The sequence below is a fragment of the Tamandua tetradactyla genome, chromosome 6, assembly GCF_023851605.1.
Source record: "Tamandua tetradactyla isolate mTamTet1 chromosome 6, mTamTet1.pri, whole genome shotgun sequence".
Lineage (NCBI taxonomy): Eukaryota > Metazoa > Chordata > Mammalia > Pilosa > Myrmecophagidae > Tamandua > Tamandua tetradactyla.
This window is the reverse complement of record NC_135332.1, coordinates 124,469,764-124,494,583: the sequence shown is the minus strand read 5'-3', so window position 1 is coordinate 124,494,583 and position 24,820 is coordinate 124,469,764. Positions and strand designations below refer to the sequence as shown.

Below are 24,820 nucleotides of genomic sequence, written 5' to 3'. Positions count from 1 at the left end.
TGCTCACACTATTTGGTTGGTTCTCTAAACATCCCAAGCTCATTCCTGCCACTAGGCCTTTGCATGTGCTGTTTCTTCTGCCTGGAGTCTTTTTCCAGGCCTCAGCATGACTAATTCTTCCTGCCTGTTCTCATTTCAGCTCAGAGGATACATCCTCAGAGAAACATTTTCTGACTACCCTAAGGGTGACCTACCCACAGTGGCGATTTTGTCAACCTGCTGATACCCTCCACAGCACTGGTCACTATCAAAAATATATTGTTCTTGTTTGTTTGTTTACTGATCATTGTGTTCCTCCCTCCACTAGCCTGTAAGCTCCATGAGGGCAGGAACTTTGTTTTGTTTGCCCCTGCAAAACAGTTTGATACACTGTCAATAAATAGGTGTTAAATGAATGATGAATGAATGGAGTGAACCCTTCTTTTCCTAATACTATATGATTTTGACCAAATCACTAAACCTCTTTGGCTTCAGCTTTCTCATATATAAAACAAAACTAACAAGACATTGGATTTTCATGGGTCTAAGTTAAAGAAGTAAACATGGTCCATGGCTTGGTCCACAGCGGATACAGAGTCAGGATAGTTAACAAGCCATTCCTTGTCTTATAGGAAATCTTCAGAAGAACTGGACATGGACAAGGTGACAGCTGCAATGGTATTAACCAGCCTGTCAACCAGCCCCTTGGTTCGAAGTCCTCCAGTGCGGCCAAATGGTAAGCATGGGATACAGGGCTCATGGAGGTGTTGCTTGGCACAATGCAAGAGCAGAGCCTCTCTCTTCAAGAGATCTCATTCTTTTTTTTTTTTTTTTTGGGGGGGGTGGGGTACATGGTCCAGAAATTGAACCCGGGTCTCCCATATGAAAGGCGGGCATTCTAACTACTAAACTACCCATGTACCCAAGGGATCTCATTCTGATCAAACACAATGAACAATTATTCCTTGTCCATTAGCAGGAAACAAGTGGTGATGTGATAGAGATGGAGACCCCAGAGCTTCCTCCTCAGTTTCCCAGAGACACCAATGTATTTCATCCACCTCCACATCCAGTCTACTCCCATTTATTGAGTTCTACCATGTTTTCTGCATCTCTAAAACACATCTCTGCAGTTTGTGTTCATTTTTTTCTAAGTAAATGGAGATACTTCAGTTGAAGTTATTTTCCCCATCATTATTTCTGTTTAATGGGGAGGTAGTTGGATAAAATAACTTTGAAGATTAAATATTTTTTAAAAAGTATTATCTCAGACTTCTTAATCAAATCAAATTATTTAGTCCATTCATTCCTTAATTCATTCAATATATATTTATCAGGTACCATACCTCATTGAAAAACATTCATATTCCCAGAGAGGGTAAAATCTCTTTAGAGCATTTTAACTGTATTAATGAGTGTTTATTGAGCACTTACTATGTGCCAAGCATTACACTTGCTTTAAGCACACTTGTTCTAACTCATATAAAGTTGTCTTCACAACAACTCTGTATTATCATCATTATTTTATAGATGAAGAAATAGGAATTAATTGGCTGGTAAATAGCAGAGCCAAATTCTGCTCCTATCTTTCTGATTTCAGCTCTTCTCTCTCAATCATTATGTAAAAAGGCTTCATCATTCAACATGATAAACCAGGAGGGAAGGAAGCAGGAGATGATATTGGAGAGACTGGCAGGGAAATCTATCATAAGGGCCCATGTAGCTTGGCTCAGAGTTGGACTTTATTCTGATGCTACGAGAGTGCTATTAAGGTAATTTATCTGCTGCAAAGTCAAGATTAGGTTTACAGGCAAAAAACAACAGCAACCATGACCCCAAAATACAGATGAATGGCATGAAACATGATGGTCCCTGTAGGGAAGAATAGGACATGCTTGAGAAATGTGAAGATAGACTCAACAGGACTTGGTAATACACATGAAGAATGAGGGAGAAGATATGTCAAGGGTGGCTTCATACAGGTGGTATGATTTAGCAAGGGGAGACCAGTCACTGAGGCAGGAACAAAGGCAGTGGAACAGATCTATCGTAAATGTTTGGAGCAATGGGTAATACTGGTGAAGAAAATGATAGGTCCAGTTGGAAATATGGTTGGTAGGTAATGGCTGAGGAGCATTCAAGGGGCAGTGTCTGGTGGAGATTTCGGTGTAGCCTGAGAGAGAAATCTGGGCTGATAATGCAGAATTGGAAGCCGTGTGAGTAGGAGAGACCACCCTGAGTAAATGTATAGTCTTGGAGTGAGAAAAGAAAAGGGCTGAGGAGAAAGGCCAAGGTTTACCATCATTCAAGGGATTGGAGGAGGAAAGAGAGCCTGGGAAGAGGCTGAGGTGTAACTGAAGAGATAGAGGCAAATCAGGAGAGCATGGTGTCATGGCAGCAAGGGAAAGCATGTTTCAAGGAGAGGCATGTGATGGCTTCAGAAGGTCAAGCATGATAAGGACCAAATTCTGCATCCAGGAGGAGATCCTTGATGATTTGGGCAAGAACATTTACTGTAGAGGAAGCTAGGTTGCAGAACACTGAAATGCAATTTGCTGATGTTACCTGAATGAAACTTATCAGCAGTGGAAAACCTTCTATCAAAAGCTACCATAGTCACTTATAAGACTGAGCTATGGTTGAAACATAATTTGGCTGTAAGCATGAAGTGTTCAAATAAAATTGTTGATGGCAGTGTGACAATGGCTCAGTGGCAAAATTCTTGCCTGCCATGACAGAGACCTGGGTTTGATTCCTGGTGCCTGTCCATGCCAAAAAAGAAAAGAAATTTGTTGAACATCCAGTATGTCCTTACCAAAACTTATTCAGTCCAGTTGTAAGTGGGAAGAATGATCAAGATGCTGAGAATTCAAGTTAATATCCTACATCAGTGGTGCCACCATTAGGGCCCACCCCAAGTCAGGAAGCGCGACCTCTTTATGTAGCACTGCTTAAGATGCCCTTGAGAAGAGAGTCTGGCCTTGCCCATTTAATGACCTGACATCTCTTCTGGGGCCTCATCCCGATTTACCCTCCTCAGCTTGGCAGAGCTGTTAAAGGATTACAGTAAGAGCAAAAATGAAGATCCCTCCAAAACCTATTTCAGGGAAGAGCCACTGCAGAATTCCATAGAATCCCTCAGAGGACAAATTATATTTTAAATATAATCATTTGTTTTACCATTGAATTTTTTTTTTAGTTGAGAACATTGTCTGTGTTCCTTTGTATTGAAGGGTTAGAGTTAAAATAAACTTTTTGCTTCTTCAATGCAAACTTTTGTTGGCACAGTTTTAAAGAAAGTGCATCAGTGTTCATTTTCTCATTTAGTCTGAAACCGAAGTAAATTCTTAAATAGAGAAAATAGTTTATGATAATAAGGCAGGTTTGCTTGGTTTTTCTTTGTTTGTTTTTGGTTTTTTAGGGATAAAAGATTTTCTCCAAAATTATTGTATAGCAGTGAATTTGTGGAAACTGTTGGAATCCTTTTCTGTGCCTGAAAAAGATCGTTCTGTAAGAATTTGGTTTTGTAAAGAAGGTGAGATTCCAGCAGTGCCTTTCTGCATTCTTGCAAGCACTTGTTTAAGAGAAAGAGACACTGCTCCCTAAGAAATATTTTGAATTGGTCCTGATTTTTTTCTGAAAAATTCATTTGTATATCACTTTGTCCTTCTGATTAAATAGTGTTTCTAAAGGGAGTATCATTCACAAGTCAATAAGCAAATCAGGTTTTGCCAATGACGTGAAGCAGTGTTGCTAAGGCTGTAACAATAGTTGGTCCTCAAAGTGAACTCAGTTCCTCATACTTAACATGATTACAAACCCGGCATAGTAGTCTTTATTTTCTTTTACAAGCACATGCTTCCATGTATTTATAAGCCTCCTGGGCCCGACAAGTGAGTTCGCCACACACCGGGTAATATTACCAAAGGCATGCCTTAGGCTCCCTTTGATGTCATGCTGCATTGAATGGAGCGTTTTGTTTCTACTAGGCAACTCCAGATCCAGGGAGCCATCCATTTTCTGTGCAGGCTTGAGGAAGTGAGAAGCTAGTTTGGTTTTGTTGATGTTGGCAAGGTAGGAGCCTGCATAAACAACCACTGGATTTGAAGGAACCTTACTTTAATGAGATGGGTACCTTCTGCTATTTCAACTTAAAATTTCACTCCTCTAACTGGACTTTTTACTTGACATAGTTGAAGAATGTGATAGAAATCTATAATTAGGAGAAGGTCATCAAAAAGTTTTACTACGAATGCTAGTCTACCATTTGTCTTCACTTCATTACTAATGACACAGTCAGTAACAGTATTTTTTTAATGAGGCATTTTGGGACTTTTTTCCTCCTTGTAGTTAAAATCTAGCTTTAATATATTCAGAATCCACATAAATATGCAGGAGAAACTACCCAAAAAGAATACAGAATTGATACAAATGATAATTAAGATTGGGAATCTTGAAAGATAAAGCAAATCTTTAATGATTAAAAGAGCTCCCCCAAAAGACACTTACTGGAGCAAAGAGCTCCCTGCATTAGCAAACATTTCAAGATGTTTTCCACCAGAAGTGGAAAGGAAAAATTCGACGCCAATCTAATTAGTAATTATTTCCAATAAGTTCTTATCTAATTCCAGGTTTGCAGGCGTGAATGGAGAATGTTACAGCATAGGACTAGCATGTGCTGAAGAAAAGTGGGCTCCCTGCAGACCAGGGTTTAGGCTCTGGACCCACCAGAAGTTACTAGTCATGTGACCTTGGGGAGGTCACTAGACTTCCTGGAGCCTCAGGTTCCCCATCTGTGAAATGGAGACGATAATCCTTATTCTGAAAGAGAGGCAGATGTTGTGAGAAGCGGCGCATATCAGTGTGAATGAGCTCTGTAAACTGTTAAAACACAAAATGTAAGGCATTATTATTTGTAATAGTAAGTAGCATGGTAAACGCTTTAAGAAACTATCCAGAAATGATCATTTCTCTTAAATTCCTAAATCCGAGACAACCTTTTCTCTAAGTGTATTCCAAGGACCACACATCCCATGAGGTTCCTAAAAAATTAAAATGAGAGGGGAAGGAGGAAACCACTGTGACCAAATAACTCAGGAGAATACAGCAAACAATATCTCTTTCTCAGAAATATTGCAGTCCCCAAACTTAGTGAACAAGCAAATTAGCAAATTTTTTCCCCTTTTATTCATAGAATCCCGAGGAACTAGAGTTGCACCATACCATGCACGTCAGAAAACTCTTTCTTAGAAAAACCCAAATTATCATGTGGTTACAAGAATTAAATGTTTATAAACTGTAATGCAATTCTTTTTTTTTTAAGTATCACTTGAATAAACACTTCTGTAGCCAGCTGTTGTAAATTATCGAGTGGGCCACAGAATCAGGTTCTCCGGTTAAGGATGCCCGTTTCCTCCCTGGCCCTTGCCTGGGCACACCTGGCGGCGCCAGCACTGACGTGGATCTGTGGGTCTGTGTGTCTGCACAGAGGGCCTGAGCGGATCGTGGAAGGAAGGAGGCTGCGTGCCTTCCAGCACGAGCAGCAGCGGCTACTGGAGCTGGAGCGCCCCCAGCGATCAGTCCAACCCGTCCACGCCGTCGCCGCCGCTGTCCGCCGACAGCTTCAAACCTTTCCGCACCCCCGCCCAGCAGGACGACGGCATCGACGAGTCCGAGGCCAGCAACCTTCTCTTCGATGAGCCCATTCCCAGGAAAAGAAAGGTTGGTCCCTCGGCCGCTCGTGTTCCGGTTTTAGTTCGGTGGACACGCGCTCAGCCCCTGTTGGAGGGCCAGCCTGAGCTTCCGGCACGCCCCCTTTTGATACACAGAAACAGCTACTTTCCCCTTTAATGTTCTTTGAAGTTTCCAAGTAAATTAGATGCCATGGCTGAAGTGATTGAAATATCGATATGTTCCTTCAAAGTACACATGCCCCGTCCTCTGATTATAAACCATTGAATTGGTGTAAAGGGGTAAATATCAGCTAACCTAAGGGTTCCCTATTAGGAAGGTAGAAAATTGGCTTGGTTTTGTAATTAACTCACTTCTTCCTGAGACTTAATTTTCTCATATGTAAATGTAATTAATATCTTTTTTCATTCTTGCTTCAGTCAGCCCTGGAGGGTTATTGGGAAGAATATTTTGCATCTCATTTTTATAAAACCGGGTGTGAAATAGACATGAAAGCTGAAGTATAAGCACGCATATTTACATACCAAGCACACATATTTACATACCAAAAATTATATATTTACTAAATAAAAAGCGGAAAAGGAGATCTAATTAACTGATTTAATAAATTAGTTGATAGCACTTATTTAATCCTCACAGCAGTCCTATACGGTATTATTTTCCCATCTTGATGTGATGAAATTGAGAATCAAAGAGATTGTACATTTAACTTGCTTGTGTCACACAAGTTAGAAAGGTTCAGAGTCACTGTTCAAACTCAGGTCTGCCTGAGCCTAAAGCTCGGGTTCTTTTCATTCGCTTCCGGTACATTTAGATTATGTTCCTTCACAATTTTTCAAAAAAGCATGTTTATGTCATCCAATAAAACATTATCCCCACTATATCTAGAAAACATTTTACCATTTCACCATGTAAATATGAAACTCTTCTTTTATATATTGTTTTTTTAATGTGGTGTTGGTTAACTTCATTTTAATGACTATTCACAAGCAAAAATCCAATTCGAAACCCTGAGGATGACAATGTAACTTTTTTTTCCCAATTCATTTCAAAGAGCAAAACAATGAGAGGTGTTGCTCCAACACCCTCCTTTCCTGCATCTCTTCTTAGCATCACTCAGCTTAACATCACATCACGAGGAGGTGCACAGACCCCTCTTTCTGGGTATGTCCTGGCGAATGAGCTCCAACTCCTCTACCCAGAGGACAGGATGATCGGGTGGTCTCCTGCCCTTTCCAGATGCAGCAGCAGGAAGGGAGCTGTTTCAGACCAGTCTTTTGGGCAGGGGCCTGGCATCCCTTCAGCATCTGAGGGAACCCCAGTGATGTGGGGTCTTTGCCTGCTGGGCAGAGAAGCTGGCACTTGTATCAGAAGGTGACTGCAGACCTTCTAGCTAGGATGGACCTGAAGCCTTGTTCTGTGGCTTCAGGCTGCAGAGACAGCCTTGGTCAGTCTCTCTCTGCCTGAGGTCATCTGAGCATGCAGTCCTGACCCTATCAAGCATGACCCAGTGTTGTGGCCGGGACCCACAGCATACGTTGCCCCCAGTGCTTTTAAGGTGAATTGTGGGAAGCCTATCACAGCCTGGCATTTCTAATGTAGCCAGTGAGCCAAAATTCACACTCCTGCGTTACAATTAGGTTGATTAGTCAGGCTCATATTTAAGACTACAGGCTTCAGCTGATTTAGGGAAGAATCAAGTAACCAAAGGAAAAGGAAAAAAAAAAAGCTTCATTACATAGTACCATTTATTTAGAGAGCACAGTCTACCCTGCAAGGAGCTGGACAGAAGGAATGAATGAACAAATTAAGAACTGTGTTTATCCTTGTTGCTTGATGACTTCTCCCTCTGTTCAGATTCTGAATTTCCCCAGAATAAAACTTCAGTCTCTAATTTGTAACACTTGGATCTTACATAGACCAAGCTGTTGCCTTGACCTTTTGAACATAAAGTTATTTTGAGTAGTGAGAATGATAAAAAGTGAAATTATTGCTATTTTTTTATTATTTATTAAGTGAACCAATATTTATTGAACACCCAGCAGGCAAAATCCTGAGTGCCCTGAGATAAGGCATGCCCCCTCCCTTTGGTGTAGGGTGGGTAGAGACTGATGTGCGAAATAATAATTGTTAGTGATAATTTCCATGCCCACATGGTAGAAATACTTAAGAGGGACACTTGATACTGTCCTGAGGGGTGGGGGAGTGGAGCCGTAGCAGAGGGCATCCCAGAAGATGTACATCTAAACCGCATCCTGAAGGATGAATAGAAGTTGGCCAGACAAGAAGACATGAAAAGCATTTTAGGTGGGGGATGGGGGGGACAGGGGGATGGGAGGGGGGCGGGGGACAGACACTAACAAAGGGCTTTAAACCGGAGAGGAACATGGTCACACTACACCTTAGAGACACTGATTCCACGCTATATGGAGAATGGGCCAGAATGGAATATGGCTGGAGATGAGAAGGGACATTCAGAAGCTGTGACTTTAGTGCAGGTGAGAGATAATGGTGACCTAAAGCATAAGGAAAGGTGCTATGATGGGTTTATTACCACTGATGTCATTGAGAGAATGGAAGGTGACATAGACAGCACTTTATTTTTTAAAATTCTGATAGCCAATTTTGTCAGTTATTTGTACCCATATAGAATAGGCTTTTAATAAATGCTAATCTGCTTGTTTTCTTGTTAATCTGTGCTCTCTCCTGTTTTCCTTTTTAATGTCCACATGACCATCAGGGTTGAATTACTGAGTCTGGTACTTGTGGCTCCTAATTCCATATTCATCAGGAGCCTTCTTAGACACTCCCTCAGCTAAAATATGCAATGATTAAAATTATGTGTGAATCTACTTCTCTACCGTAATTGTAATACAGTTAACTTAATGTTTTGAAATCATATTCCAAAACTCTTCTAAAAGTTCATTTGCTTAAACCAGACATACAGTGTAGTTGGTGGAACTTTGTGAGTTCATTATATCTTCCTCTCCATTCTCTCAGATTCATAATATCTTTTTAAAGCCATGGGCAACTGTTATAGTCACATGCTCTGTGGAAATTGAGACTCTTCTAGATCAGTATTTTCCAAACTGCAGGTCTCAGCCCATTAGTGGGCTGTGAATTGATTCAATGAGTTATAAACAGCAATTTTTCAATGAATAGAACAGGGCAGAGTACATTGCACATCGTAAGGGTAAGTAGTGTTTCTTGATATTTTTATTTCACACAAATGAGTGTACTGTGCAAAATGTATTTCTTACTATGGGTTATTGTGAAAATGTTTGTTCTATATTGTAAAGACATAACCTGGTATGTGGTAAATTGAAGAACTCTGATTAGAAATCGAAAGATCCACATTATTTACTCAACTCTCCTACTCTGAGAACTGAAGAAAATCACTTCATCTCCCTGATTATCAGCTTCTTCTTCTGAATTACAGGTAAACAGATATTATTACACCTCTGTCAGGACAGTCATGAAGATTAAATGTGACTGTAGGTAGAAAGGGACTTAGAAGGACTAAAATCCCACGTCCTAGATTGTGGCGATGTTTTAATAGACTTTTGAAACTTCTAAACAATGTGGGGTTGGGGGTGGGGTAACTCCCTATTTGTGACTAGGAAGCAGTGGTTGCACAGCTTCCTCCTGGTTGTCTCTTCTTCCCCCACCCCGGACCCCTTGCTGTCACTTCTTGTTGACATTCATGTGCCGCTTAGAGAGAGGGAGAGAATGTGAGGTGCGTTTGCGTGGAGAGGCGTTCTCTCTTATTCTCAGTCGTGAGGAAAGAACAGCCCTGCTGCTGCTGACAGTAGCTATGTTTGCATATGTAGTTGCCGTTTACAGAATGCTTTTAAATGCAGCAATTCGTTTCATCATCACAAATATCTTTGACATATTCTTATCCTCATTTTGCAGTAGAGGCTTTTAGAGGTTTACCCAGGGTGTTCAGCATGTAATGTGGCAGAAATAAGATCAGCTTAGATAAAATAGCAAGGAAGAAACTTTTAAGTTCAAAGAACCCCGATCTCCCTCTGTTCCCAGAGTAGAATAACATGGAGAGAAAATGGTCAGACACAGCCACATTGCAAGAGGTGCGGAGGGTTCAGGAAAAAAAGAAAGAAAGAGGAATCCTGCATTCTCTGCTACAGCGTTGACTTGCTGGACCTTCAGCTAAGGTAGTGAGAATGCAGCAAGAGAAGTGAAAGCCTTCTTTCTCTCGGCCTTGGAGTTCAGCTGGGCAAATTAGTTAAGCCCAGTTCAAGCAGAATTTTCCTACGGTGATGAGAAGACTCATAAAGTGAGCCTGGACTTTGGAACTTTAGGGAAGATGCTGTTCCCAGTCCTGGCCACAAGGTGGAGCAGTGACTCTAAATACAGCCACTCCAGGAGCTCTGGGAGAAAATGAGTTCTATAAGAAGGCCAAGAGTTAACTGTCAGTTCCAGAAGACCCCTAGAAAACCGAGTGCTGATAAGTAAAGATGTGCTCTTTTCCACGTCAGGTTGCTAGTTCTGCCAGATTCCAGATTCTGTCGATTCCCAGACAGTGTCAAAGAGTTCAGGCTCTGGATTGGCACCCCAGCTCCAGGATTTAGGTGGCCTTAAGCAAGTCCGTTTCCTCTTCTATATAATCTATTTAAGACAGCACCGCCCTGAGGGGCTGGCTGTGAGGACTGTGTGAGGGGACCTGTAAAATGCAGTCGATGTTACCCACTAACAGTGGTCTTTCTTTTTTACTGATTTGACAACTAACCAAATGGGGAATTAGAACAGAGTGGGTGGAGAAGGGGGTGCTTGCCTCCATCTTCCATCCTGACCCCCCACAAGGACCCTGTCCATGTGGGTCTCTAGCTCAGGGCCTCCCAGCTGCCAGGTGCTTATCTCGGGGTGATCTGCGAGGCCAGCCTGCAATGCCCAGGGTGAGGGCAGCAACGGCAGTAGTCGAAACAGTGGGACATAGAAAGAGACGTGACCCAGGGCTCCACATTTCAGAACATTAGCAGCAACTCAAAGGCAATTAATAAATTCCAGCCCTCATCACTTTCATGTATCGTGTAGGTGCCTCAGCATGAAGAGGTTTGCCTGTGTATCGGGGAGAATCTAAATTCAGAGAAGAAAGTTCTACATTAACATAAGGTGCTTCAGTTATAGTAGCACAGTAGTAAGCGCTGAATTAATCATTTGCTCTACTCCGCATGTTCAGTCTTTCAGAACCAAAAAGCAGTGAATCACTTTAAATTGTGAATGATGGCTCTGAACAGAAAAAGACCCCTAAAACCCTCAAGAATAAGTATGTTGCATCCCAATCTCTTTCCTGACTTCATTCTCAACCTACTAATTGTGAGCAGAGTGCCTCCTGCAAGAAACACTGCTGCTCCAGAAACAGACCCCTCTGTTAGCACCGCTGGGGAGGACGGTGTTCAAAGAGCAGCTGTGTGACAGCATCGTGAGCCAGGGCAGTGGAGCTGGATGGCCTCAGACAGAGAATCAAGGATAAAGAAGAACAAAATCCAGGCAACTGAGGGGCAGCATGCACGTAGTATATGGGACCAGAGCGTTGGTGTTTGAGGAACGCTTGATCTTGGCTGGAAATTTACAGATGTCCCCAAAGATGAGACACACTTTTAGAATCCACTGATTGAGAAAAAAACAATGACTAGGGATTTCTTTTAATTCAGGATTGTTTTTGCTGTTATTGTCATAGAGATCATTTTAATCAACTTGATTTAGGTATAATTTTCATACAGTAAAATGAACCCTTTTTCAGTGTCCAATTCAATGAGTTTTGACTGTAATCACCACTCAAATCAAAGACACCATTTCTCCTTCCCCTTTGCAGCCAGATGCATCCCCCATCCCTAGCAGGCAGCCACTGGCCTAATTTCTACCACTGTAAATTCATCTTGACTGTTTTAGAACTTCAAGTAAATGGAATCATGCAGTATATACTCTTTTGTGTATAAAATACCAAGTGTTGCCAGCTGGACCTCTCATACATTGCTGCTGGGAAGGTAAATGGTGCGAGTACTTTGGAAAACAGTTTGGCAATTTCATATAAAGTTAAATATACACTTACCATATGACCCAAAAATTGCATGCCTGGGTATTTACTCAACAGATAAGAAAACACATGTCCACCAAAAGACTCCAACACAAATGTTCCTCGTCCCGTTGTCCGTAAGAGCCCCAAACTGGAAACAACCCAAATGAGCATCAACAGGTAAATGGGAGAAGCAAATTCAGGCATATTTGTACAGTAGACTACTACTCCACGATAAAAAGGAACAAACTGCTGATAATACAAAACAATGAATGAATCTCAAAAACTATGCCAAGGGAAAGAAGCCACACACAAAAGATTGTATTCTATAGTGTCCTATTTACAAAACATTTTCATTACTATTACTTACGGCATCTATAAACAGCATGTGTTTCATCTATGTGCGATGTACATTTGAATTCACACATCACTTTGCATTAACCTCACATATTTTACAGATCACTGGCAGGAAACTGCTAATCATTCAGTTCTCTCATCTTACCAATAAAGCCCCAAAGAGGTGGGATGAGGTAGTTAAGCCTGCTTCTCCTGGTAAGGGAAGAACCGGAACCCCTACCAGCTTCTAGGCTGTTACTGATTTACTTGAATGCAGTGGTGCCTTTAGCAGTCTTTGGTACCTGGTGGGATCTGAGTGGACTTCTTGACCCTGAAACAGCCTCTGAGCCTTCTGCCGTGGTGTGTGAATTCCTCAGGCTGAGTAATCATGCTGAGAGCAGCACACTCACCTGGGTGCAATTATTGGGTGCTCTCTCCTTTCAAGGATCCTATTCTTCTCTGCACAGGCTTGAATATGTGTGTCCATCCCCTCCCCCCAACTCCAGTACACACACACCACACACACACACACACACACAACCTGATCTCCATATAGAACATACCTGATGAACTTCTTGGTTGCCCCAGGAAAGGTAACTTGGTACTAACCCAAGACTGCTGTGCAATAATAAAGACAGTAAAGTGATACTTGTGTACCTTCTGGAATATAGCTTTGATTGGATGTGTCCTTAGGCGTGTAATACAATACTTCAAAGCATGTCCTATATATAAAATTCCACAAAGCTTCCATACACTAGGGTAATTTTCCAGAAGCCTACAACCTCCAGATGGGTCCCTGGACCAGATAAATCCTGAAATGCAGAGGGGCCAGCCTCTCCAGAACATCAACTAGTTCCATCCCCATATCCTGTATTATCAACAGCCCCTTCCAACATGCAAAAGTTAGTGTGGGCATAACTCAAATACTCCTAAAGAGTGGGAGAAAGATCAAAGGTGATGGTGGAGTTATGCAGAGAAGGTCGGGTTTAACAAATGAGTATGAGTGCTGAATCAGTATACTGATATTTCTTTTAATCTCCAGTATCTGAGAGTAGCTAGAAGTAAAAACCTAAACTTGTGACATTGTAACCCACACCAAACTCCAAAATCTGTTCTACAAGTAATTGTTGCACTGTGCTTTGAAATGTATTGCTTTTTTTGTATGTATGTTATTTCTCACAAAAAAGAAAAAGTCAATTGTGATGATAAATGCACAGCTATATGATGGTATTGTGAACCACTGATTGTACACTTTGGATGATTTTATAGTATGTGAATAAATAATATATATCAATTAAAAAATTAAAAAAAAATTTTTTTAAACCATGCCCTATTTTCACTGTTGGAACTGAAAGTGACCTTCAGCGGTCATCTTGCCAGTCCTGTGTATCAATCAGGGCTCATTCAGGAAAATAAAAGTTACTTCCTATATACCAAGTATAAAACCATTTAAAAATAGGATCGAGATTTGCCATTGGAGGGGTCGGCAGAGAGTTTACCAAGAAAGCCTTGGTCAAAGGTCTCAGCATATGGCCCCAAAGCAGCTGGTCTCAGAGATAGCCTGGAAGCTGCTGCAAAGGTCAGGAATCTCCAGGAAGCTTCTCCAGCCATTATAGTACATAGCACTAAAGTCAGGTGATTCCAAAGAGCTTGCCTGGAAGCAGCTGTGAATCTCCAATATGTGGACATATGTGAGATTCCATGAGCTTGCCTGCAACTGCCCGGAACTACAGCACCTTCTGGGGTTCTTGTGAGCATCAAGGATGAAATGTATGGACATCCCCAGCAAGGGCCAGGCACACAGCGGTGCTCAACCAACGGTGGCCCTTCCTACATCCTTCCTCTCCCCACGCCACTGTTTTATATCAAGAAGACCATTCTGGTGGACTGAAGTTAACTGGCAACATTGGCTTTGGTGTTTAGCAGAAGTGGTTTCCATTGTGATGAATTTTCAGCTGGTGCTCCTTGTGCCTGAGAATAGTCCAGCTTTGTGAACATCTGTTAGAGCTGCGAGGAGGAGCCAAACACAGATGGGCACACACAGACTTGGCCACCGTGACTCTCCCAGCAGCTTTGCTTGGTTTGGCTTCTCTTGGTGAACTTGGATCCCTACCACAATCTGGGCGTTGTTTATTTAGCTATTTTTTCCTGTTCTCCTCCTCCCATGGCTTGCTTTCCTTTAGTGTGACAGGGTTGTCTGTTTGTAGGCAGAGGGCTTATTTCAATTGGAAGTAATTAGGGGACTTTGAAAATTGCTTAACCATGTCGGGCCTCATGCTTTGAAGCAAGAATATCCTTTGTGTGTGTAGGAAGAAGCCACTTGATTTCATTAAAGTTGAGGTCATCCTGGTAGGATGCTTTTATTCTACAAAATTACTCAGGCAAACAATAGAGGGCAACCTCCATTTCTAAAGAAATAGCTATTTAATATTAAAAATACGATAATTTTCAAATGTGGAAATAGATGTAGAAATAAGATATCCTTCCCTTAATTTGCCACCATGCATTGTTGATACATTTTATTTGCATTAAATATTTTCTCCCAAATAAGATATTTTTCATATTATTTTATGACCTACTTTTTTCCTAAATGTAAGCCAGAGTCCTAGCAGAAAGCAGGTGGTACCCTCAAGTGGGGTAACTGAGAAGTGTTTAATGAAGGAACCCTTTACGAAGGTACAGACTGGGCTGGGGGAAATCAGGACCCCCGAGGCTAAGAACAGGAGGCCATTATCTCCCAGAGCCTGAAGGAGCAAGTAAAGAGAGCAGTTTCCAGATCCCAGGGGTTACCAGAACTCTGGAAATTCAGCTGTAGGAGAGACCACACAACAGAAGTAATAGCCTTTGGAGGAGAGATGTAGCTACTGCCCACCTGTCACCAGGCAGAAAGAGTTTTGGGGGAAAATGCCCTCCTGCCTAACTCCTGCCTCCCAACCTCCTGCCCGGGCCTCCCATTGGCCAAACCCAACCAGAAACTGTGGGCAAGGGAGCCTGTTGATACAGTTACAAAGGTCAGCCTTCAGGGACACCAAGCTTGGTGGAGAAGGACATGAGCAGATTATGAGAGCAGAGCTCTGACGGCTTAAGATAAAATGGGATAGTAAACATGTGTTCTTCAAAGGTAATGTCAAAAGGAAGAAAGGGTAGAGGAGAAGGAAGGGCTGTAGGTTTTCCCTCTGTGAAAGAGTTTGGGGAGTGTTCCCTCCCCCAAAACAGTTATGGTCTTTCTTCCATATGTGATTATGTTTCTTAGTGCACATGTTACCACCTTACAAAGCAACAGGGATGTTCTCTAACTATCCATCAGAAGACAACACTGCATAAAGGCCTTCCAGTTGAGTATGCTAATTGGAAGACCATCAAAAATTAGACAGTTTTTCTGCAGCACATTTTCCCTTCTCTCCTGGTGAATTTAGACCTTCCTAAAATAGCTACCAGTTCAGAGTATGTAAGGCCGGAAAAAAAACAAACTACATACAGGGAAAACCATCTATGAGTCTGTTCTCACTATTGGAGGGTAACACCATGGAACTCCAACTGAGAAGCTAACTTATAGTCAGGCATCATCAACAAGTGCTAATCATGCTGGAGAGTCTGCTTAAATTCCAAAGAAAAAAATCATTTTTTGACAAATGTTCTTTGAATATAGATCATTTTCTAAGTGAATTTCACAAAATGCTTAGACAAATTAAGATGTCTCAAATGTGGCACATCTCTGACGGCCCCAAAACTCAACTAACCCGAGATTCAACACAACAAGTACTTACCAAGTCAGGTCCCATGTGGGGCACTGGGATAGAGTGCTCAGCAAGGAGTCATGGCTCCTGCTCTCAAAGAGTTTACTTTCCAGGCAAAAAAAAAAAACAAAAACTTTTTAGTTTATCCCCGACATGCCTCTAGAAAGCACAGCAAAAGAAAAAAAGGAAGGAAGAGGAAAAGTTGATTGTATTTCCTCATGTCCATTGCCTACCTTTCTTCAGACAGCAGATTTCTTTGAAACCCTCGGCAGGGACTCCCAAAGAAGGTGTGGGTATGATTGAGGAGGTGATGCTCAAACAATTGCAATTGGTGATGATCTGAATTCCAAGGGACTTAAAGAGAATATTGGTCAGCCTCATTGTATTTGGAGGTAAGAGGGGATTGAGATCTCTAGATCATCTACTTGAAATAATGACTGGTAACTAAGGAAAGGAGTTTTATAATCAGTACCAAGCTTTATTATATCTCAGTTTAAAAACAAATGCTTGTGGAAAGGTATGGGAGGATTGGCTCCAATTTTGAAAGATGTTCTGCTCTGTGTAAAATGCTATCAACCAGCATCGCATGCTACAGCGAGAGTTTTCGTGAAAGGAAGACTCAATCAATGTGGCAAACTTCACTGCTATTTTATTTTAAGAAATTGCTGCAGCTACTCAACCCTTCAGCAAGCACCACCCTCATCGGTTAACAACCATCCACATGGAGGCAAGACCCTCCACCAGCAAAAGATTATGACAACTAAGGCTCAGATAATGGTTAATGTTTTCTAGCAATAAAATATTTTTTAATTAAGCTATATATATTGTTTTTAGACATAATGCTATTGTACACTTAATAGACAACAGCACAGTGTAAGCATAACTTAATATGCACTGGGAAACCAAAAATTCTGTGACTCGCTTTATTGTGATTTTCACTTTACTGCAGTGGTCAGGAATAGAATCCACAGTATCTCTGAGGTATGCCTATATTGTACCTGTGGAAAGGATAATGTTGGGGAGGCTTTGCATGACATCACATGGTGTCTTTTGGCAAGATCCAGGAAAGAAATATCTCTCCCCTCTCAGTAAGGCATCACCAGGTTTCTTGTGAATGGCTGTCTAACATGTATTGCCAGGCCTTGTGACTTTCTTTGAGTTGACTTCTAGGAAACTCAGAGCCTCTTTCAGGGACCCCATGGAGAAAGAGAGTGAAAGCTTAAGGGCATAGGTAGGTGCTTAATGTATAACCAGCTTAAGTTTGTTTATTCTGCCTTTATTTTCACTTCAGCTCACTTTTGCCTCTTAGTCAGTTGAAAAATCTTGCTTATGTTGTTTTGTTGTGGTTGTTACCCCATCTGGAATGTTATCCCCATCTGGGATGAGAGAGAGTAAAAATAAATAATATTCCCCTCACTCTACCAGTACTGTCTTGGGGTGGAATCAGGCCAGGGATTTGGGGAGAAGCTGGAATGAAAGTAGGGCAGTAGGCCTTAGAGGGGATGGCCATTATACAGGCTGGGAATTTTTTCCAAAACATTTAGACCTGAGAAAAGCCATGTTTTTGTGTTTTTCAGAAAAAACTGAAATTGCAAAAAAAAAATATTGATATATTATTGCACAGACTAGGAACAGCAGTCTTATCATTGATACTTTTTATGGCACAAAAGCACCACTGTGGGGTAGGCCACAGTGGCTCAGCAGGCAGAGTTCTCACCTACCATGCTGGAGACCTGAGTTCGAGTCCTGGTGCCTGCCCATGCCAAAAAAAAAAAAAAAGCACCACTGTGATTGTCATTTCCTAAAGCAATCAGCAGTTTGAAGCCTTAAAAAAGAACCCCTATGATTCAGAAAGAATTTGACCTTATATGTTAGTAATACCATTACGTTAATTATGAGAGCCTTCTTCCAAATGACTAGTATGTGAGAATCATCAAATGACCCCAGCACAATCTTGTAACTGTTTTGAATCTTGTTCCCCCACAAAAATGGAAATAATAACACATGCCATGCCTGTTCCTTTCCCACTATCTAAGGCAGCTACTTTCTTCTTGCAGGGCTCCTCAAACCTCCCACACAGCCTCCCCATATCCCCCTCAACTTTGACCTCACTTCCTAACTTCCGGAAAAATTAGAAGCATTGAGACAGGAATGCCTCCTCCCCCCCACCAAATTGGCGAACGGACTGCATCTACATCCATCCCATCTGCCTGCCTTCCCTTTCCGAGGAAGAACTGTCCTGCTGTTATCCAAGGCCAACCCTTCCGTCTGAGCCATAGGCAGAAGCTCGAGCTTGTCTCCTCTTGCCTTCTTGGACCTCATCCGGGCGTTGGCCCCCACATCTCCACTGCATCATCCGTTTCTCCTTCCTTCTCAGTCATTCCCATCAGCATAAAGCCACTTTAATATCACTCCCTTGATTCCTCCCTTGTCCACTCATTAGCAGCAGAATTTCTTGGAAAAGTTGAGTGCACTCACTCCACTTCCTAAATCCCAGTTAGTCTCCGCCCTGAGCTGCAGCCGCCCTTTGTGCCCTCCTCAACCTCGCCACCAACATCACGCTCCAGTTCCTGCTTGGATTTACCTTTGGCAACTTGGTTGGAATGTACCCGGCTCAGAACGATGATTTTCCAGACCTCACCAAAAAACTTGAAGATATCAGAAAGGACTTGGATGCCAAGAAGAGACCCCCTGGTTCCTGAGGCCAAATCCAGCTGCCTTTTGGATATAGTGATGCAGCTGTCCTTAAGGGCCCTCTTTACCATCTAAACCAAAAGCTTTTGTTTTCATCTCTAGCCTCAGCAGTTTTCTTCTTTGCTAATCCCTGAGTTGCCTTAGAGCAAAACTGAGGCCACAATTTAAGAACTACCCTTACTTTTCCAACACCTCTTCCCATCCTTCTTCCAGGAACTCGGGAGATTCTAAGACTGGAATTATGGTGCTAAATTGGTAAAAAATGACCTTTAATTAGCAGTCTCTTCTTTATCCTTTGGGATTTTTTACTACCAGTTTTCAAGAGAAAAATTGAAGAGTTTCGTATAGCTGATCATATACAAATAATGCTAATTTCACAATTATAACAGTTACAGTAGGTGCCTGTTCAGCATTTGGTGCTAAATTATGTTGTTTCAAAGTAATTAAAATTAATATTTAGAAGCAAAAAAAAAAAAAAATCCCAGTTAGTCTCCAACCCATGCCAGTCTGACTTCTGTTCCCACCACCCTATGAAACCTGCTTTTCTCAAGGTTACCAGCAGCCTCCAAGTGCTGACTCTAAGGGATGCTTCTCAGTCCCTATCCTCCTTGATCTCTAGGCAGCTTTCAATACAGCTGGCTAAACCTTCCTTCTTGCAGCACTTTCTTCTCTTTATGCTTGTAACACACACTGTCATAGTTTTACCCCTGCTCTTACCTTTTTCGGGTTCTTTCTTCCCAAACATAAAATATGGGAGACAGAAGTAGCCTGAGGGAAGATTATCTTAGCTGCATTTTTTTAGCTCCTAACTCCAAATTAATATCTCAGGCACTAACTGTCCCTGAGTAGGGGCTCATTTAGCTGTCATCCTACTTGTCGCCTCCTCTTGATAGCTCAAAATTGGCATCTCAAAATTAACATATATGCATAGCAGAACAGTCATTCACCAAGTTGTTCAAACCTAAAATACAGATGTCCTCCTTCATACCATCCCTTTCATCATTCCTCATATTCAGTCCAGCAGCAAGTACTAGAGAATCTGCCTCCAAAATGTATGTTGGCTGTATCTACTTTTCTTTATCATCATTGTCCAAACTTACTTCCAAGCCACCATCTTCTCTAACCTGCAGTGCATCCCCACTGGTGACCCTATTTGCTCTCTCCCCCAAACACAGAAATATTTTTCTTATTCAAATCATATGTCATTCTTCTGCTAAAAACTTTTCAGTGGCTTCACTTTTATTTTAGGACAGAATCCAAATTCCTTAGATTCATCTCCAAGGTCCTGCATAATCTTCTGGCCCTGCCTCCTACACTCATCTTAAATTAACCCCTCATTTTCTCACGTCACTCTAAATATATCACCCTTCTTTACTGTCCTCCAGTATGCCAAGTTCTTTCCCATCTTCAGTTCTACTCATCCCTCTGCTTGGGAAACTCTAGTTCTTAGCGTGTCTGGCTCCTTCTCTAAATGTGAGGTCCCAACTCAGAATCGTCTTCTAGAAACCTCATCTGACCTAAAATAGCCCTACCCCATCCCCAGATATCTTTACCATATTAGAACCATCAACGTTTATTATTATTTGTGTCTACCTCACTAGAATTTAAGTTCCTTTTCATTTTTTAATCTATATCCCCTGTACCAGGAATATTCCTTGCTGAGTCATAGGTGCTTAATAAAATTTAATTTAATGAACCAAAAAAAAAAGTTTTGATCTATCATACTCCATTTTCTAACAGATATTTGTAATTTCCATTTGGGTCATTAATTCTTTTAAGTGCAAGATATTTTCTGTAGTATAGCTTTATCATTTGAAAAATGGGCAGAAAGCACTCATTGAGGAATTGTTCATTAATATTGATAGGTCATGTTATAGGTTTTGAATAAAATAATGGTTTGAATAAAAATGCAGGAAGTGAAATTCCTTCTTGTGGACTTGAGGATGGGGAATAGGAAGTGAGGGGCAGCAAGAGTAACAATTTGCTCTTTTGGCTCATCTTACTTTACATGTATTTAGACCAGTGGCCGAGGGACATTGCAGAGACTGAAAATCATGAGTTCATCAAGATCATGTACTTTAAAGTCTCCTAATTATTTCTTAGCTTTTCAGCTTGCTTCACGTACCTCTGACAGCTGCAGCTTGGGGTTCTGGTAGCTATAGCTCCATACTGCACACTGCAGGGCAGCAGGGAGCATCTCTGAGCTGGTAGAGAAGCCCAGGAGAGAGAGAAGGAACAGCTAGGTTGCTGTGCTGCAAATGCCAGCTGCCCGGGATAAAGCCTGTTGGGCACAGCTGGACACTGGATTCACAAAGCCCATGCCCACGGCAGGTCCCTCCATTGTCACTAGTCTGCATTAGTGGACTTTGGCAACAGACAGCTATGCTTTGTCTTCCACTTGCCATGCTGGAAGTGACCCAACACGGCAGAACACTGCTCAGATCTGGGAGCTTCCGAATGCCTCTTCAGTTCAGAAGTCTAGAGGTCGTCAGTGGGAGGGCCATCTACATCAGTCATCAGGATGCTAAGCCCATCAGCAGTCGCTAAAGAAGTCGTCTTCTAAATATATAAAGTATTGTTCATGGAACCAGATTTATGACAGTGGGAATTACAGCTAGTTGATGACAGAGATCCTATGAGAAAGGGAAACAAAGTTAAATAAATTCCATCATTTGGAGATGGTGTCGCTGCTACTATGTTTGTTGGCAGGGTAGGCTTACTGTTGTAACACCCATTTCCAAATCTCAGCAGCTTAACACAATGAAGGTTTATTTATTCCCAAATCATAGTCCAAGACAGGCCAGAGGAGACTGAGAAACGGGAGGTACAGGGGCAAGGGATGTTCCTCTTCCTCACAGTCCTCAGGACCCAGATCTCTTCTGTCTAGGACGGGGTCCTTAACCTGGGGTCCACAGATGCCAAAGAGGGTGGGCAGTGTTCAGGGTATCTGTGAACTTAGCTGGGGGGAAAGTGTGTGTTATAGTCACTAACCTCTTCACTATAATTTAGCATTTGATGCAATTATGATTGAGGGCATCAAACCACAATAACATTAGCACTTTCCTACCAATATAAATCATTAGATATTTCCATATCGCATTACAATTGTAGCAGCTATCATGAAATGCTTAACACTACTCTGAAACTGCAGTAGTTATTGGACTCACTTTGAGATCTTGTTAGTCAATATTTAATTTAAAAATACATATGTCACAGAATAGCTTCAATATTTTGATAACTGTATCTCAATACACTCGCTCTTTGTTTTTTGGGTTTTTTTTTGGGGGGGGGGGGGGTGCATGGTCTGGGAATCAAACCCGGATCTCCCACATGAAAGGTGAGCATTCTACCACTGAACCACCCATGCACACTAATACACTTGCTCTTTGTAATCCTATGTATTTTATTTTGTACACTTAAAAAGATTTATTCTGAGAAGGGATCCATAGGTTTCACCAGACTGCTGAAAGGATCAGTGACAAACAGAAATGAAGAACTGATCTAGCATCTCTGCCATCCCCTAAGGCCTTGAAATCCTCTGCATCTTGTCAGAAGAGTGGGGTGGAAGTGGCATTAGGGAGCAGTTTAGGGATAAGGCTTAAAAGGAATGTGTAGCACTTCTGCCCACATCCCATTTGCCCTAATTCAGTCACATGGCTCTACTTGACTGCAAAGAAGTCTGAGAAGTTTCAGCTGTGGTGCCCAGGAGGAAAAGGAAATGGGGTTTGGTGACCACATGGCAGGGGCTGTCACCTGGACCAAGGAGAGACCCAGCAAAGACATATCCCAGCCCGGAGAAAACTCATCCCCCATCAGGATGCATAACTCCAGGAAGCATAATCACAATAATGCCATCCGAACCACCCTGAATGTTTTGTTAATGGCTCCTTTCCATGACCTCATTGAATCCTCATCATAACCCTAAGAGACAGGTACTGTTAATTGTTACTAGTTTATAGATAAGGAAACCAAGGCGCTAAGGAAGTAAATCCCAAATTGGTGTTCTCTGTCACTGTGCTAGACTGTTTTTTGGGAAATCCTGAGACCCTGTTGACAAAGGTGGAATTGTGTGCTGATGGAGAGACTGGTTCCCACAGGCACGCTCCCTGGATAGGTATCCCAGCTTTGCCACTAAACGGTTCCTTGACTGGGCATGTTTTACTGAAGACCTGGGTGCATCTGGAAGGCGTATTTGTCTTTTTAGGGTTGAACAAGAAAAACACAGTATGTGACTCAGTGAGCGCTCAGTGCATATTAGCCACTGTTATCACAGGCTGAATTACACCGGGCACCTTAGTGAGCAGGGGCTGAAACGCTCCAGCAGTGCTCAGTTCTCACGCAGGATGCGGGAAATGTCTGCCTTCACCAGGCTATTCAGTACCCATCAACTCAGGGGCTCCCTGGGACACGTGCTGAGTTAATGGTAAAGAGGATAAGAAATGGTTGCTTTTCTAATGAAGAAAAAAAATGTGTTTGGAGGGCAGAAATAAAATGGGTTATTTGAATGTAACTTTCTCACTCCCTTATAGAACTCTATGAAGGTGATGTTCAAATGCCTCTGGAAAAACTGCGGGAAGGTGCTGAGCACGGCCGCCGGCATCCAGAAGCACATCCGGACCATTCACCTTGGGTAAGGCAGCACGCCGGCGTTCAGGCCTGGATGTGCTCTGCATCAGCTCAATCCAGAGTCACCCGCACTTGGAAATCACACAGCATACTGTGCCTTAAAATTTCTGAATGCAGAAGTAAGATTGGGCTTGCTGGGTCTTCCTAATCGGTGCAGAGATGGTCCCCCAGGTGACAGAGGCCAATACAGCACAGGGGAAAGAATGGAGATTTAAAGCTATAAAGCCTCCCTAATGTACTTAGTAAATGATTTCAGTCAAGTCACAACTCTGGGTCTGAGTTCTCTCTAAAAAACAAGTTAATAATAATATTGGCCCTGCAGGGTCATGTATGGCGGCCAAAGAGACAATGTATGTGAGAGTAACTTATAAATTCCAAAACCCAAGGGTAAGAGTTCCTAATCTGGGAGCCATGGTTGGATTCCAAAGAGTCCTTGGACCCCATGAAATTATCTGTAAAATGAAACTTGCTGGGTGGGCCACGGTGGCTCAGCAGGTAAGAATGCTTGCCTGTCATGCCAGAGGACCCGGGTTTGATTCCCGGTGCCTGCCCATGCAAAAAAAAAAAAAAAGAAAAAAAAAAAAAAGAAACTTGCTTTTCTTCCAAGGGAGAGTTTCATTACTTGTTATTTTCACCCAAAAATGGGTTAAAAATTCTTGTGTCAGTCAGTGCTCTGTCACTGTTCTGCCCCTTTCCTTGTATTGTGTAGCACTTGATTCCTCAACTGCAGTTGGGGACAGCTGGAAATCCTTTCTAAGGAGAGGGAAAATGAAGCTTTGGAAGTCACAGTGATTCAGAACTGCTCCAGGGGTCAGTGGTGGCTCAGCATCTTGTCCTTTAGTCCCGGGGTCTTTCTTGTCCTAGGATCTGGGACTCAAAGGAAGGGACCTTGAGAAGCTGTAAGTCATAACTCCATTGTGCAAAAGGCGAACACAAACACAGGATCAAGCCCCCAGATGCTGGGACATGGAGTTGTCCCTTCAACAAAGATAAGTGTTGACAAATAAAAGCAGCATTCACTTTACCCCGCAAAGGATACATTTGGAAAATGTATCATCCATGAAAAGGGGTGTAGGCAGAAAATAGAAATGGGTTCTAAGGTGATTTTGCTGATCTGTGAGGGTCAGCTCTATCAGTGGCTGTCGAGAGAAACAGGGGTCTAACTCCCTAATCCTTAAAGCTGATGGTTGGGGACACAGCCAGACCCTTCCAGAGCATGGCATCACGAAGGTCACAAAGCACTGCAGGTGCCATGAGCATGGCCAAGCCTGGCAGGGCTTCATCTCCCCTAGCCATGGGGTCCTCTCATTCTCCAAGAATTACCACCTCGAAACTCTGCAGGGCAGAATGCCTCATTCCTATTCCTGCAGCCTTCAGGGAAGGAAATCCTGTTGTGTCTGCTCTCGATTTCATTGTCAGTACAAGTCATAACGTAAACAGCTGCGTTATTTAAAGATTTATTAAGAACTTCCCGAAGCTTTAACCAGGACGCGGGGTGTTTGTTTAAAGTCGAATTGCCCAGCAATTTGAATCGTATTCAGCACCACACTGAAGCACATGCCATACCTGTGTTTTTATAGACCATAGGTGGACCACAGGATTCGTCTTGGCATCCCCATGGTCCTCTCCTGGTGGATGGAATTCCAGATGCCGCTGCTTTACTTGCTTCCCTAAGATCCCATTTTTAAACTGATGTGCTCTTAGAATTGCCTCGGTGAAT

At 42.3% G+C, this 24,820-nt stretch overlaps 1 protein-coding gene and 1 long non-coding RNA gene across 7 annotated transcripts in view; one reads left to right on the top strand and one right to left on the bottom strand.

Moving 5' to 3' along the window:
• The window catches only part of LOC143688779 (uncharacterized), a 114,703-nt gene that overhangs the window by 48,307 nt on the left and 41,576 nt on the right, over positions 1-24,820 (bottom strand). The gene's annotated exons all lie outside the window — the stretch shown is intronic.
• The window catches only part of ZNF704 (zinc finger protein 704), a 248,339-nt gene that overhangs the window by 196,184 nt on the left and 27,335 nt on the right, over positions 1-24,820 (top strand). For all 6 annotated transcript variants that reach the window (XM_077167075.1, XM_077167076.1, XM_077167074.1 and 3 more), the window contains 3 exons: positions 612-715; positions 5,468-5,700; positions 23,004-23,104. In XM_077167075.1, the coding sequence (XP_077023190.1) occupies positions 612-715; positions 5,468-5,700; positions 23,004-23,104 (438 nt within the window). The remainder of the gene's footprint in view (positions 1-611; positions 716-5,467; positions 5,701-23,003; positions 23,105-24,820) is intronic.